Source organism: Paralichthys olivaceus, chromosome 16 (genome assembly GCF_024713975.1).
Source record: "Paralichthys olivaceus isolate ysfri-2021 chromosome 16, ASM2471397v2, whole genome shotgun sequence".
Classification (NCBI taxonomy): Eukaryota; Metazoa; Chordata; class Actinopteri; order Pleuronectiformes; family Paralichthyidae; genus Paralichthys; species Paralichthys olivaceus.
The window spans coordinates 19,417,157-19,430,965 of record NC_091108.1 but is presented as its reverse complement, the minus strand read 5'-3'; the positions used below and the strand labels follow the sequence as shown (position 1 = coordinate 19,430,965).

The following is a 13,809-nucleotide window of genomic DNA, read 5'->3' as shown; positions in this document are numbered from 1 at the left end:
TGTGCAGGTTCCGGCTGTGGGCAGTAGACAACACAGGGCGCCGTTCCAGTCCAAGTGAGGTCACCATCAAAACTCCGTGTCCAACTGTGGATGACGTCAAAGCACAAGGTGAGGAAGGAGACGCAGACTAAAGTCAGAGAGGTGACTCATCTGCCAGTCCTGGTCGCAGGTGGCTCACAGAGATTCACTTTTCAACATGGAACATTGAGGTGATACTGATACAGAAAAGACATTTTTTTTACATGCGCCACAACTACTTACATGCGTGACAAATATGTTTCCATGTTTCTTCATGGGATTTATTTCTTAAGGAAAATATAATTGGTTATTTGAATTTCTTAATGTGATAAATAACCAACTACAATATTGCTAGAGCTGTGCACTGCAACCTCAAGGACAAACAGTTTTTACAGTAAGTGTATGCAAGTCCCTTTTACAAAAGAGTTTTTTCCTCAGATTGACAATATTTCTATTATTCTCCCTTTTCTTATTTATTGCAAAAACATGGGCTAAGAAAACCAGATGCCCATCAGGGAACTATGTGTTCTCTGGCTACAGGGATGATTTACACTATTTATGGACAGAAATTATGATGCAGAGTATTAGTGGACAGAAACATTCTCCACCCAGGGGAAGAAGCACATCAAGTCTAAACAGCGTCTCCAAAATAGCAGCAAAGTATTGTCCTGTCCAAAGAAAGCTGAGTCACCAACATCAGATGTTCTTCCTTCCTCTTCCCTGGAGGATTGTTTGGTATCAAGTAGCACAAACAGACCAGTTTGGTTAAATATGAGTAAGCTGTTTACTGACATCCAACATTACTTCATACGCACTGTCATCTGCAGCTTCCGTGAGGAAGTAAGCTATGCTTTAAGTCGCTGACCTCTGATTATCTTTATTCTTCCAGAAATAGCCGACAAGATCTATAACCTGTTCAACGGCTACACCAGCGGGAAGGAGCAGCAGACGGCCTACAACACTCTGATGGACCTGGGCGCCCCCACGCTGCACCGCGTGCTCTACCACTACAACCAGCGCTACGAGAGTTTCGGAGAATTCACCTGGAGGTGCGAGGATGAGCTGGGACCCAGGTACAGTTATCATTCAACTCCATTTTCTGCTCAGATTTGACAAAAACTTGACAAAAAGAAAATCTCTGTTTAGACGAGAACACAAAAATGACATCAAACACTCAAACAAGCATGCCAGGCCAGAGGTGGCGATAAAGTCTACATCAGCAGTCCATCAAATACCAGAGACATTGTGAACTTGTTTATTCAGCTTATTCTCCGGTCAACTGGTACATCTAATTGTGAAGTGTGATGTCGCTTGTTATGTAATGTTCGTAACGGACCCAAACCTTCAAGTTGCAAGCAAACAACAATGTGATTTTATTAAACATCACATCTTTTTCACGATAAGGGTAAAACAAAGTACAGAAGAAGTCGTTTTTTGCAGCCAATCAGGAGCACACCTCGCTAGACTTATTGTGCCATCCAAATGACAAACTAACTTCACATCCCATTAAAGGTTCAGTGTGTAAGATCTAGGTGAAAGGGATTTTTGGGCAGAAATTGAATATAAAATAATCCTAGTGATGTTTTCATTAGTGTGTTTGAACTAAATTGTATGAAGTGTTGGTTTTTTTTACCCTAGAATGGCCCTTTATATTTAAAAACTTTATATTTATACAGAGGGGGGGTCCTCTCTGTGGAGGCCGCCATGTTTTTTGCTGTCGTCCAAACCGGACAAACTAAAACCTTTTGAGTCACCACAGGTTCTTTTTCTTGTTTGGAAGGGGAGAGTGAGATAAAGAGTATTCAGCTGCAACATGCAATGTCACCTCTAGATGTCTCTTCATTCTACACACTGAACCTTTAAATCTCCTTGAGATCTACAATTACAGCAAGGGACACAGCACTGTGCCATCTTGTAAATACCAGAGCTTGGACCCGGAAAGAGACGCAGACAGACGGGAAACATCACACGTCACATTTTAGCAACTACATCTCCACCAGTGTTGTTTCTGGTGCAAGCTCACTACACAAAGCAATAGTGGGCATGGGCGAAGAAAGCTGTGACGTAATCATTTCCCAAAAACAGTTTCACAGCTTTTGGAAGAGGTTTGTAAAAAATCTCCGTTTGAGTGACTTAAAACATTGTTTGTACGTGGACTCAAACTCAGAGGGAAAAGTTTTGCAGAGTATCTGTATTACTGTCGACAGGGCGTCAGAGTTTTTAAAGCAAATCAATAAAAGAACCCTCATTTTCTGTAAACGGTTTTGTTGTGCACCTTAGCAACAGGCCCCTTTGTTTGATGCTGCTGTAGATGAGAAAGGAAAATGACAAATACAGTGAGTCTGTCAAACAACAATACCCACATTCCTGATGTCTAAGCTCAAATCAGAAATGTGCATTCCTTCAAGCAAATTGCTCATCAACTGTAGCTTGATGAGCAATTTATCAGATGGATGCAACATCGTATCGAACCGTGTAGGTCTGTCCTGAATCAGACTTTTACATAATACATGATACACAATACCTTAAGACTGCAGAGACGTGTTTGCAGTTCATGAGCCGCCCTCCCACTAACAAAATGCAATCTGTCTAAACGTTCACAGACAATAACATCACAGCCTGGCTTCGAGATTTAAGTGGCAACAAGAGCCTGGGTTGGATCACAGTTTAGTGTGAACAACACTTTCGAGTTTCAGCAAATGGTCCTTAAAAAAAACTGAAATAGTCCCCTGCAATTTCAAATATGTTGGAAAGCCCAGACACTGATTAAGCTGTTTGCACTTCATAAAAATTAAACATATGGCAGATTTGGACGGGACGGAGGTTACAGATACGCTCCATTAGTGACTACTTACCCCCTACTGCCTGTGACCAACTGCTCCAATACTAACAATGATTTACAGACCTCACTCAGAGTCCAGCTGTTTGTCACAGACATATAATCAATTGTGCCGATCAATTCATAACTCGGTAAATCATTAAAACTGCCTGTTGAGGTTGAAGTATAAAGCATTTTCTACATTTTTCTCTTATTCAATAAATCCGGTGAAAACAGCAACATTACTCCGTCTTACATGTGTTTCCAAAAGGAAATCAATTAAAAAATGAAAGTATCTATTTGTGACCCATTTCAAAAGATTTATGTCTTCAGTAGGAATGAATGGGCTCAAGGCTGAGTGCTACAGACGGGTCAGAAGGTACGGAGAGATGGCTGGGTTTCATTTTCCATAGCAAAAGGATAGAATATCACCAGAGTTATCCTGAACTACTGTGTGAAGTAGCACAGCGCTATCTGATACGGAGCACACCTGCACACCACTGCCTGACTCTCACTGTTCCTCTTACTTTAATGTTGCTGTTTAACTGAGACACAATAATGTTACTATTGCTTTGTTTGGCCGAGCATCAGCAGCGAACTACTGAAAGACAATTACTTCTTTCCTATTACTTTTATAATTCGAAACAGTAACGGGGGGGAAGTACTAGACAAAAACCACCACTGACTAGAAATGAAAACACATGGGGAAGTAATTCCATGTTACAGACACATGCACCTGCGCCTGCTTGCTAACTAACAATTTGGTGTTAACCATCACTTAACATTAGCAAACTGGACAAAACCTATTGGGGTTTGTTGCTTTTATTATGGTAAGGAAAGGGGAGTGAGGCAGGAAAGTTAGGGAAGAGAAATAAAATGATGTGCAGCAAAAGGGATGATGGAGTCAAACCTGAGTGAGCTTCACCTCACCGACATCAGCCAGGCTGTTAAGCAACGCACAGCCAGGGAGGCCCCAAAACTAATGTCAAATTCTGGCCTATAGTAGTTCCTTCTTTTCCATTTTCCTCTTCTCTTTGGCTGGCTCTTCCTCAGCTCTCTTTGACGCAGTATACGCGCCCTCAAGCCTCCAAAGGTCGACTTCCTTTCTATGCACATCGCTGCCGGTCCCTTCCAGTCATTCTGAACTCCACACATCCTTAAACTGGTACTCTCTGTTTGCATGGGCCAGATTCACCATCTCGGTTGATTGGCTTGAACAGTGTTAGGTGGCTCAGTCCAAGCCACTTTTTCTGTTTCCCGTTTACAAAGCCAGGGCTGTGCGTAAACACCAGGTTTTTTGTTTTTTTTTAACAACACACAAAGAACAGACAGCTACTGAACTGGAAAAAAAGTGTATTGGATTAGAATCAGCTGTTAACTCCACCGTTAACTCTCTAAAAAGCTACCAGACTTATTACTTCTCTTTCCAGAACGTCACATCTCAACAACCGTACACTGGCCCTGCGTTACAAGCAATGTGTGAAAGGTGCCGTAATGTGGCCATTGCTGTCAAACGCTGCTTTCTCAACACAACACTAATGCATCCTTAGCTTTTAAGATGACCTGTTCACAAGTACTCTCTTATTTACACAAACAGCAGTAACGGAGCCACCAACCTCTGACACCTCTAGCTGCTGAATGCTCCACTGTGTTCGCTCGTCTTTAACTGTGTCTGGCTGTTGTGTGCCGCTGAGAATGATACACATGATAGAGAGCTGCATTTTTATTCTTCTTTTTATTCTTCTCTCCACACAAAACCAAAACAAAGGTAATCCTATCTCTCCAGAGAATTTCCTTCACACATTTTTTTTTTTTTTCAAAGAGAGCTGAGATTTCTTCCAAATCGCCTTTATGTTTTTCTTCCTCCAGCACAATTACAAATACATCCTACACGCAGCCAGATCTCCATGGTATCAGCTCATTCAAAGCTCCGGCGGTGTCCAACTCTTGTTTAGACTCTCAAAGGTGGGCAGATGTGCAGGCTACCCGGCTTCTGAAGCGCTGTCTTTGATTGTGGGCGGTTGTTTCTGTGAGTCGTTGTGAGGAAATTCATTCAAACAGACTGAGAGGCTGAGTGAGCTTAACCTCCGCGACTTCAACGAGGTCACTTAGCAACGCACAGCCAGGGAGGCCCCTGAGTTTTCCCCCAAACACAGGATAAGCGCCCATAATGTTAAATTGTAGCCTAATGTTTTATAAATAGAGCCATGTGTCCGATATAAAATATACTTTTAAACAGCAGTCTGTGGTGTACGCTTTCACTTTGGCAGGTGAAACTGATTAGCCGAGGCTCCCTTAATTCTCTCTGTTTCTCGCTCTGTCTGTGCGTGTCCCCCCCCCACCCTCTAAATGAAAGGTTGTTTTTAATAAGACCACGCTGGAAAGAGTTGATGTAATTGAGGGAGTTGCTTCTGAAGTGTTCCATTAAAATACACTTAGATTAACAGCCCCCCAATTTGGTTAAAGGGAGGGGTGATTAATGTTAATAAAGGCACCTCGGAGCTGGAAAAGCAGCAGAGAAGTGCATTCAAGGTGAGGCCTAGCAACAGGGGAAGGAAGTATAAACATGGTGTGTTTAGCCAAGTCATCAAATGAACATTAGACTTTCCTATGTATCTGGTTTGGTGTGACGAACCTGAGTTGTGTGCTGTCTATTGTTACCAAGGGAGCGGGCAGACAGAGGGGTTAATGGCCTCACGGCTCCATGGCTGCGAATCAGCGTTGACAACTTTCCTGCAGCGTCAGACACTTTGTTTCTCTGACGTTATCCAACCACTGGGAAAAACAAATGCAGCAGATACAGTAAATGGTTGCACTGAAGCCAAGACAGAACACTACTGATATAATTTTGTACCAAAAAAATTGGGAATGCAAAGTTTTCTGACTTCTCAAGTATTAAGTATTGATGTTGGCCAGGTTTTGTGAAGGCACCTAAGCCAATAGTTTGTTGGTATAAAGTCTCACGGCATAGTCAGCTTGACAAACCGCAAGCATCTGCAGACTTGCTACTATTTCATTGACCCACGTAATTCCTCAGGGTTCAGGAATTTATTGATGAAACATTTGTTTTCGTTGTTTTTGCTGCTGTGATTAGTCAGTGTCTTCTCCTGTTTGTTGTTGTTTCTGCATTTCTTCATTTTCTTCTTACCTAATCGCCTCACAAACCAGACAGCCCAGACATATCTGAATCCTTACAGCAGTGCCAGGCTAGGAGTTTGCACTGGGGTAGCTATGGCAGTGTATTTTACATTCAGGCAAGGATGTTATATTTGTAAAGCACATTTCATACACAGATACATAGAGCTGTACCGGGGCATTAAACCCAACACAGAGACAAAAACAATTCAAAGTCAGAAAGCACATGTTTGAACACTTTTCAGGCCAAATAAATATTAAAAAGAGAAGAATTAAGGAGATGCAATTTTAACTATAAATCAGTTTTCCTAAATGCTCCGTTACACAAGGTTCCCTTAAATGTATTGGTCAGAGGAAACATACATTGACAATTATGAACTTATTTCAGAGCAGAAAAATCCTTTGCACATGTATTAGGTGATGTGAGACACCGTCTTGCTTGCTGTGATTTATATGCAACTCCTCGGTGCTTGTTTTTCATGATGGTCTCGCACCAAAACTTCACAAATGAATGATTGAAAGAGAGACAGTGAGCAGGAGGTTTCTCTGCAGGTTTAATCTTGAATTTATGAGAATGTTTCAGAGTCAAGAACTTTCTGCAATTTCTGTTAGGGATTTTTGGAAAATTCTCCTCCTGTTTTCCTTAAGTCTGTGTCTACATGGAACATCTCTTACAATGGGTCAAATGTTATTTTTTACATTCTATTTACTTTTTAGTAGTTTCGGCTGATCTACTCCGATCAGTTTGTGGGTGAGGTTCAGATCAGACAAAACAAGCCACAAACCCTTAATGCAGAGTCAAATAATCAGGAAACCTAACACGGCTCATCAGATAGTGGCTCTAAATGGGCAGAAACAGTCAGAAATGATTGTCTGTGATGTATTTCCAGTGCAAGTCAGAATGTAAAATCAGATTAACAGAAAGGGAAATGCCAGAAAGTTATTTCTAACTCAGCAAAGCAAATTTCATTACACATTAAAATGTGATCATATGAAGTTGAGTACTGCTTTGATTGCATGACAGTATTCAGTGTCCTAAGACCACATCCACCATTATACTGCATATATCAGATCCAGAGCAACGTTTAAACTGAATATCATTATTTTGTTTTTACATCTTTGTCTTCACAGAACTGTGACCATTGTCTTTCCCTGAAAATTTCCAAAAAGGCTTTTTGAACACCGTGCTGAGAGGCAGGGCTCAGATACGCCTACACACCCCCACACAAACACATAAATAACAAGCTAAGTTATTTCGATTCTGTAGGTCTCAAGTAGCAGCACGTTTCTGCGACTGATATCGTAGGGGCTTCTTGCCTACAGAGTTTTCTAACGGCCAAGACCACGGTTGGTTGTCCGATACCATTTGAAACGTCGGTACAGGTGGCCGGTGCTGTGGCAGCCAGGGCTAAACTGTGTCTGCGTTTTAGAACTGATGGTAAAGGCAACTGAGAGAGAGGAAAGGATGGAGGACTTTACTGAATGGTTGTTGATGATGTGGTGGCTTAGGGATTTGGTGTCATCATAGATCTGAAAATGAGCCCAGCTTTCGAGATTCCCACTCATGAGCAGGCGCTGGTGGCCAGAGGGTGTTAACCTTTGCAAATATTTACAAATGTCATGACGTATGGGAGACGACAGCAGTAGCCTGTATGCAAGCATCGGCTCTGCAAGGTCTGAGAAGGTGTAAATTACCCAGCATTAATGGGCATTAATAAAGAACAGTCTATATTTAGTTTACAGCTCAAACAACACGTTCAAGATCGCTTTAATGAGCAATCAGCTAATGATCGATTTCTTGTCCCTTCCACCACCTCCCTGCACCTGATTATGATTTTAAATTCAAACCCCAAATTTTCCACAGCAAACATGTAATTTCCCCCTTTTTTAACTTAACTGTTACAGCACTGATGCAATTTATTCACATCACAAAGCATTTAAAAACCATCCACGAGTCTAGCCAGCCTTTGTTCTTCATGACAGTTCCTCAACAAGTCCATTTTGTTTGTGGCATTTTTCTTAAATCATAATTATGTTGGCTGCTTGAGAGTGAATATACCTCTCCTACACAAACAGATCCAGTCTGTGGTGCCGCCAACAACAAACAACTGAACAGACACAAACTGTCTCACACACATAGTTACAGACCACAAACACACACACACACACAGTTTCATCTTCCTGGATCAGCTTAACTTGTTATGAGGAGAATTCCCCAGTTTTTCTGCCACAAACACTGAGGGCTGAACAAAGCAGATTTTCATTAGCCAGTCAAAATACAGATAACAAGAACTCTGCACCGGCTCTGACTCAATGTAAACTCATATCGGCCAAGTAAGCAACATCGGGAAACAAATGAACGGACAAATGTGGCTTTATCTTTCTCCAGCAGCAGATATTCAGATCTGATGTTTTAAGAAACTTATTGAATCTCCCCGACGAGACCGGTTGGCACCCACCCGTAGAACTTTTTTTTGTACATGCAGCCATTCCGTGATGTTTTGATTCAAACCATGAACGTACCACAAGGGTGTCCCTCCAAGACCTGACACTGTTTCACCGGAGGGGCCAGACCTTGTCTTCTCCCAGGGAGCACTCATCATGTAAGGCATGTCGCGTGGCTGTTGACTCAGAAACGCGAGATGTTTTGGCTGAAGGAAAATCCTCGATCCTGGCCGTCGCGATCCTGACCGTGTCCTTGATTGGAATCTGTGCCCTTTGATGAACTGAAAATAATTCAATTTTTTTTTGATTTTCTTTTTGTTTTTACATGACAGTCTTTCTAATCAGAGGAGAGCTTGCAATAATAAGTATTGTTATGGTTGGAATTTCTCTCAGGAAATCATAGTCATAATCGCAGCAGACTGTTTACCTTGCTCTCTGACTTTTTTTAGTTAAAAGGACGACAAAAATACACAGTTTAAAAAAAAAGACGTGCCCTTCAGCCGCTCTTCCAGCAGTGATTTATTGGTTTGTGTGATCCTGAATAGTATTACATACTTTTGTTTAAATTTCCAGGAAACATCTCCCATTATCAGTATCAGTAATACATTGTTATGATGTTACTTAACTATTGAAATTACCTCATCTGCCCTCACTAGGAGACACTGCGGCTTTGACTCAATGATTCTTCTTTTTCGTTGCAAAACTGAGCTAGGAAACGGATAAACAATAGAGTCTAAAAGTGGATTATTATAGTATTACTGGAAATGATGAGGTTTAAAATACACACATCACTACTGGCACACGTTACTGTCTGCTGTTAACAACAATAGAATTGAGGAATAAGATTCTTTCAGTTTAACATTGTGAGTGCTGATGATGATTATGATTACGTATTACTCCACTCTGTTCTCCAGCTTACATATTATATAAATATATATATGTCATCGTTGGTATGCCATATTGGTATTCCAACGATGACATTCATATACTGCAAATTAGCAACAACACATTGAATAATTAATTCAGTTAATATTGTTATTCTATGGGAAAATGTATTATTTAGTGTTTCCTGTAATTTAACCTTAAATATCTCCATACATATAATTCAGTTACAGATTATATATAAATACTTACCCACACAAAGGATAAAGGCCTTGAACAAAATCAGCTGCATTGATTTTGTAACAATAACAAAGAATCAGTCTTGCGTCTGCTGTGCTGCTGTCCAGGTGTAGCCATTCACTGGGGTTCAAAATAAACAGTAAATTCTACTATAAATGTAATAATCAATGTGGACACATTACTTTAAAGAGACTAAAGAAACAGAAAACCACAGGTCAGTAATATTGTTATCCTTCTTCTGTAACAATACATACATCCCTGAAAGTGTGCTGGATGATAGAAAGACCAACTTTGAAACACAAGAGATGGGGATGCCTGAACCTTGGGGAAGGTTGGGGATAGTAACTGAATTTATTATCAGCAAAATGCACCTAGGTGTATTCGGCCCATTTATATAGGGAAAGCTGAGCCTTTGCTGTTCATTTTCACATTTGCTGGCCTGAGATCTTACTCCCTATCGTTTGCTGGCACACTGCTGCTGATGGATAGTCCATTGTGCGTGTGTGTGTGTGTGTGTGTGTGTGCATGTGTGTGTGTGTGTGTGTGATTATCCCCAAAGACTATCATTGTGTATATGAAACATGCATTATTTGTATATACAACTAAATAACTAGTGATACAACATTTGTATAGTTACACTCAGAGCACTTGGTGAAAGTAAAGCAAAGATGGTGGTCTCAGTTGACTATTAAAAACATCACCTGACAGGACTGATTTGTTTCTACGTTCAACCAAAGCCACAAACTGTCAATAGAGGGAACCTCAAGACTTTTAGTTTCTTAAATTTCACCACAATTGAGAAACAGTATCTCCATTTTCCAGTGTCATATAAAAACATGTCATTTTTTGACTCAAATAATATTTGCGTGTGTATGTGTGTGTGTGCTCACTTATTAATGCAACATGTGCATGTTTCTTACATGTGATTATGCTCCTGTATCTACATGCCTGCTTTTATGTGCACAGTCAACACACAGAGGTTTGGGGTGATGGTCTCTCTAAACAGCCGCTCAAATCTTCTGTGTGAGGCTATTTTCCACTCCGATGGATTCATGGTGACAACCGTTGCTTCTTGGAACCAGGGGAATGTTGAAGAATAACAAACCACATTTTTTATTCTATTTTAACCAAATAAATATCATTATTTCCTGAAACCACTGAAACATCTGTGGCAAAATGGTGGATACACGAGGAGGTTTCAGAAAAATGATCTGAATGACAGCGTGGCAGAGCACTAACAGTATCAACACAGACTGACATCATTTCAACCATTCTAGTTTCCAGAGCAGAAAACATCTCTGAGGCTGCTGAAGTTGTTATGGTTGTGCCCACATGTATTTGCCAAAGGGGATGTCCTGCTGAGTGTCCATATGTACATATGACAGTCAAAACACGCTCAGATTCCAAAGACAATCCGCTAACATATGCAAAGCACTTATTAGCCAGGAAACCTCAAGGAGGATGTTGCTTCTCGAGTATTTCTATATGTGAGATAGTTTGCAAATTACGCCAACAACAATAACGCAGGAATATGTTTGACGCAACGTGTTTTGCTGATTTTAAAGGAACCGTGGTCTTTTGCTGAGCACAGGCTACATTCTTTTTGCAGAATAACACGCGCACGTAAAACACATTGCAGGAAATTCAGTTCAGCGTACAGAGTATTTACAGAGCAGCAGTTGATTTGGAGTCCGTATAAGACAAGAGGTGAAAATACTGGAGAGGAATCTACAGGCCGCAGCGTCTGTATTATTGCAGAGTGTCAGTCGGTGCCAAGTTTGAAATGAAAACACCAAAAGACTTTGACAAAATCAAGAATCAAAAGGGCTTGTGGGTTATCTTTTGAATGAGAGTTTGACAAGAGGATATTACCTTGCCACAGAGACTGGAACACACAAGTTACAAATACAGAACAGATTTTCTTGTCTGTTTTTATTGGCTGGTTTTATTTTAGATGGAGGTGCAGATCCAGAGCAAACTGCAAGTCAAAAATGAATAAAATCATATACATACATAAAAGACAAGAGAGATGACATAGCCTCACAGCACGCACAAAACCTCAGAAGGCAGTTGTAAGATTTCCCTTATTGATAAAAAACAGCCAATAAGTATTTTCCAATGAGAGCGGTTGACAGTTGATCATCCAAAGTAACAGTGACCATTTTTTGAGAGAAAGTCGCTGTTATGTTTGTGAAATATAATTGTATGAGTGCTGTGAACCTCAAAAACAAAACTCCATCCACCTCTGCTCAGACAGCTCCCCCAAAGTGAAGCCAAATTATCTTGATTGCCCCCTGGTGGCTGGCTGCAGTAATTAATAAGTAATTAAAGGTTCAGTGTGTAAGATTTAGGAGAAAATAATCTATTGGCACAAATTGAATATAAAATAACCCTAGTGAGGTTTTCACTTGTGTGTTTCATCAAAATTTTATGAATTGTTGTTTTCTATACCTGAGAATGGGCACTTTGTATTTAAATACTTTATATTTACATCGAGGGGGTCCACTCTACGGAGGCCGCCATGTTTTTTACATTACTGGTAAACACTTAACACCTTTTGAGTTTTTATGACAACTGAAGGCTTCTACAGGTTTTCTGTCATGTTTGGAAGGGGAGGGTGAGGTGAGGGGTATTCAGCTGCCACATGCAATTTCACCACTAGATGTCACTAACCTTACACACTGTACCTTTAATACATCTACATGTTAGTAGGACATCCACCAAACTAAAAGGTCAAAGTAGACAACATTGATAACAACAGATGTATTGGATAATTTTATGTAGTTGTTATCACATTGAGTATATGTCCAATAGCGCATCCTATAAGTTTAGATTTAAAAAGTTCTTAATTAATTATTAATCAGTTATTAGTGATGATGATGATGGGTTGAGCTTGAGTTTAGGCAGGAACTCGCTATCTTGCCTCAATCCCAGACCACTACTGTGCTCTGGCTACAAATGCGCACGAGAACAGCGTCCATATCCGGGATGTTTTGGCTTCAATTCTGTATAGAAGAAGAAGTGGAGACACATCTATCTATATATAAGCTGCGTCTCAATTCAGGGGGACACATTCATGGACTGCGTAGACCATGAAGGCCGAACCAACATGACAACTCACGATCGGTATCACCAGCTCACCCTTATTTCTGCTGCCTAGCAACAGAGTTGAAGTTGAGAACAACAAGAACGTTTTAACAACTGAGTTGAAGAGTGATACTCAAGCATTGGACATATCGTTGCTCGCCGGTGCCATTTGAAAGTTGAGGCTGGGCCACCCCCATCCACCCGTTGAAGCCTTTGTTTCTTGGGGATGGAAGGATGCATTTGTCAGCAACAAACTGCAAACTAAGTATGATATAGCTTCAAATGTTCAACACCCCAAGCAGCAGTGAAGTAAAATATGTCATCATGAAGTCAGCCTGGTAGCTTTTGTCAAGCTTTTAAACATATCATATTATCTATTAAGTCTATATCAAGTCTTAAGTTAAGTCTTGGCATCCATACTTGCACCTGGCATTGAAACTACTTGTTACATTTATCTTCATCATCATCAGTCTTCGTTCGTCATCATTTTCACCAGTGACTTCACCAGCTCCATTGCCTCCCCTGCCATCATCTCCCTTTTCACAGCCATCTTTGTTTTTCCGCGTTTCCGCCTGCCTGTCACCACGCCAGCATCAGGTCTAACCTCATGACAACCAGGTGAGAGACTAAGATGACTCATTGAACATGTTTTGCTTTCACCTGCACATTTGGCGTCTTAAACTGAGTGTGCTGAAAAATGAAACTGAAGAAAATGGTAAAACATTTGTGAGTAGACAAATGTTGTTTTTTTTCAGCCAGTGTGTTCATTCATTTCCTTTCACCGGTGCATATTGATGTGTCATCAGTTCATCAGTGTGATGATGAGCTGTGGATGTGGTGGCTCCGGTGCGTCCAGCAGACTGGTGGTTTGTCAGAATGGGAACGCGGTGCAGTAAAAAGTGCAGGTTTGGCTGCAGAATGAGGACAAAGTGTATGTGGAATGAATGAAATCTCCCCCCTGCTGCCACTTTCTGACTTCAGACAAACATTTTACACGGTTTCACTCCGAGGGCCAAACAGGCTGCATCAGGCTCAGTGGTTATTTATTGCGCTCCGTGTCCCTATGAGATGTATTTATGTGAACTCTGTGCATCATGTTACTAATGGAGATGATTGTTCAGCTGGCCTGGTTTGGCCAAACGACAGGTTCACCGCAGTATTCCAGTCGCCCCATTAGCTTGTTT

At 40.9% G+C, this 13,809-nt stretch overlaps 1 protein-coding gene across 12 annotated transcripts in view; it reads left to right on the top strand.

Moving 5' to 3' along the window:
• The window catches only part of astn1 (astrotactin 1), a 389,228-nt gene that overhangs the window by 371,542 nt on the left and 3,877 nt on the right, over nucleotides 1–13,809 (top strand). For all 12 annotated transcript variants that reach the window (XM_069511745.1, XM_069511741.1, XM_069511748.1 and 9 more), the window contains 2 exons: nucleotides 8–108; nucleotides 908–1,091. In XM_069511745.1, the coding sequence (XP_069367846.1) occupies nucleotides 8–108; nucleotides 908–1,091 (285 nt within the window). The remainder of the gene's footprint in view (nucleotides 1–7; nucleotides 109–907; nucleotides 1,092–13,809) is intronic.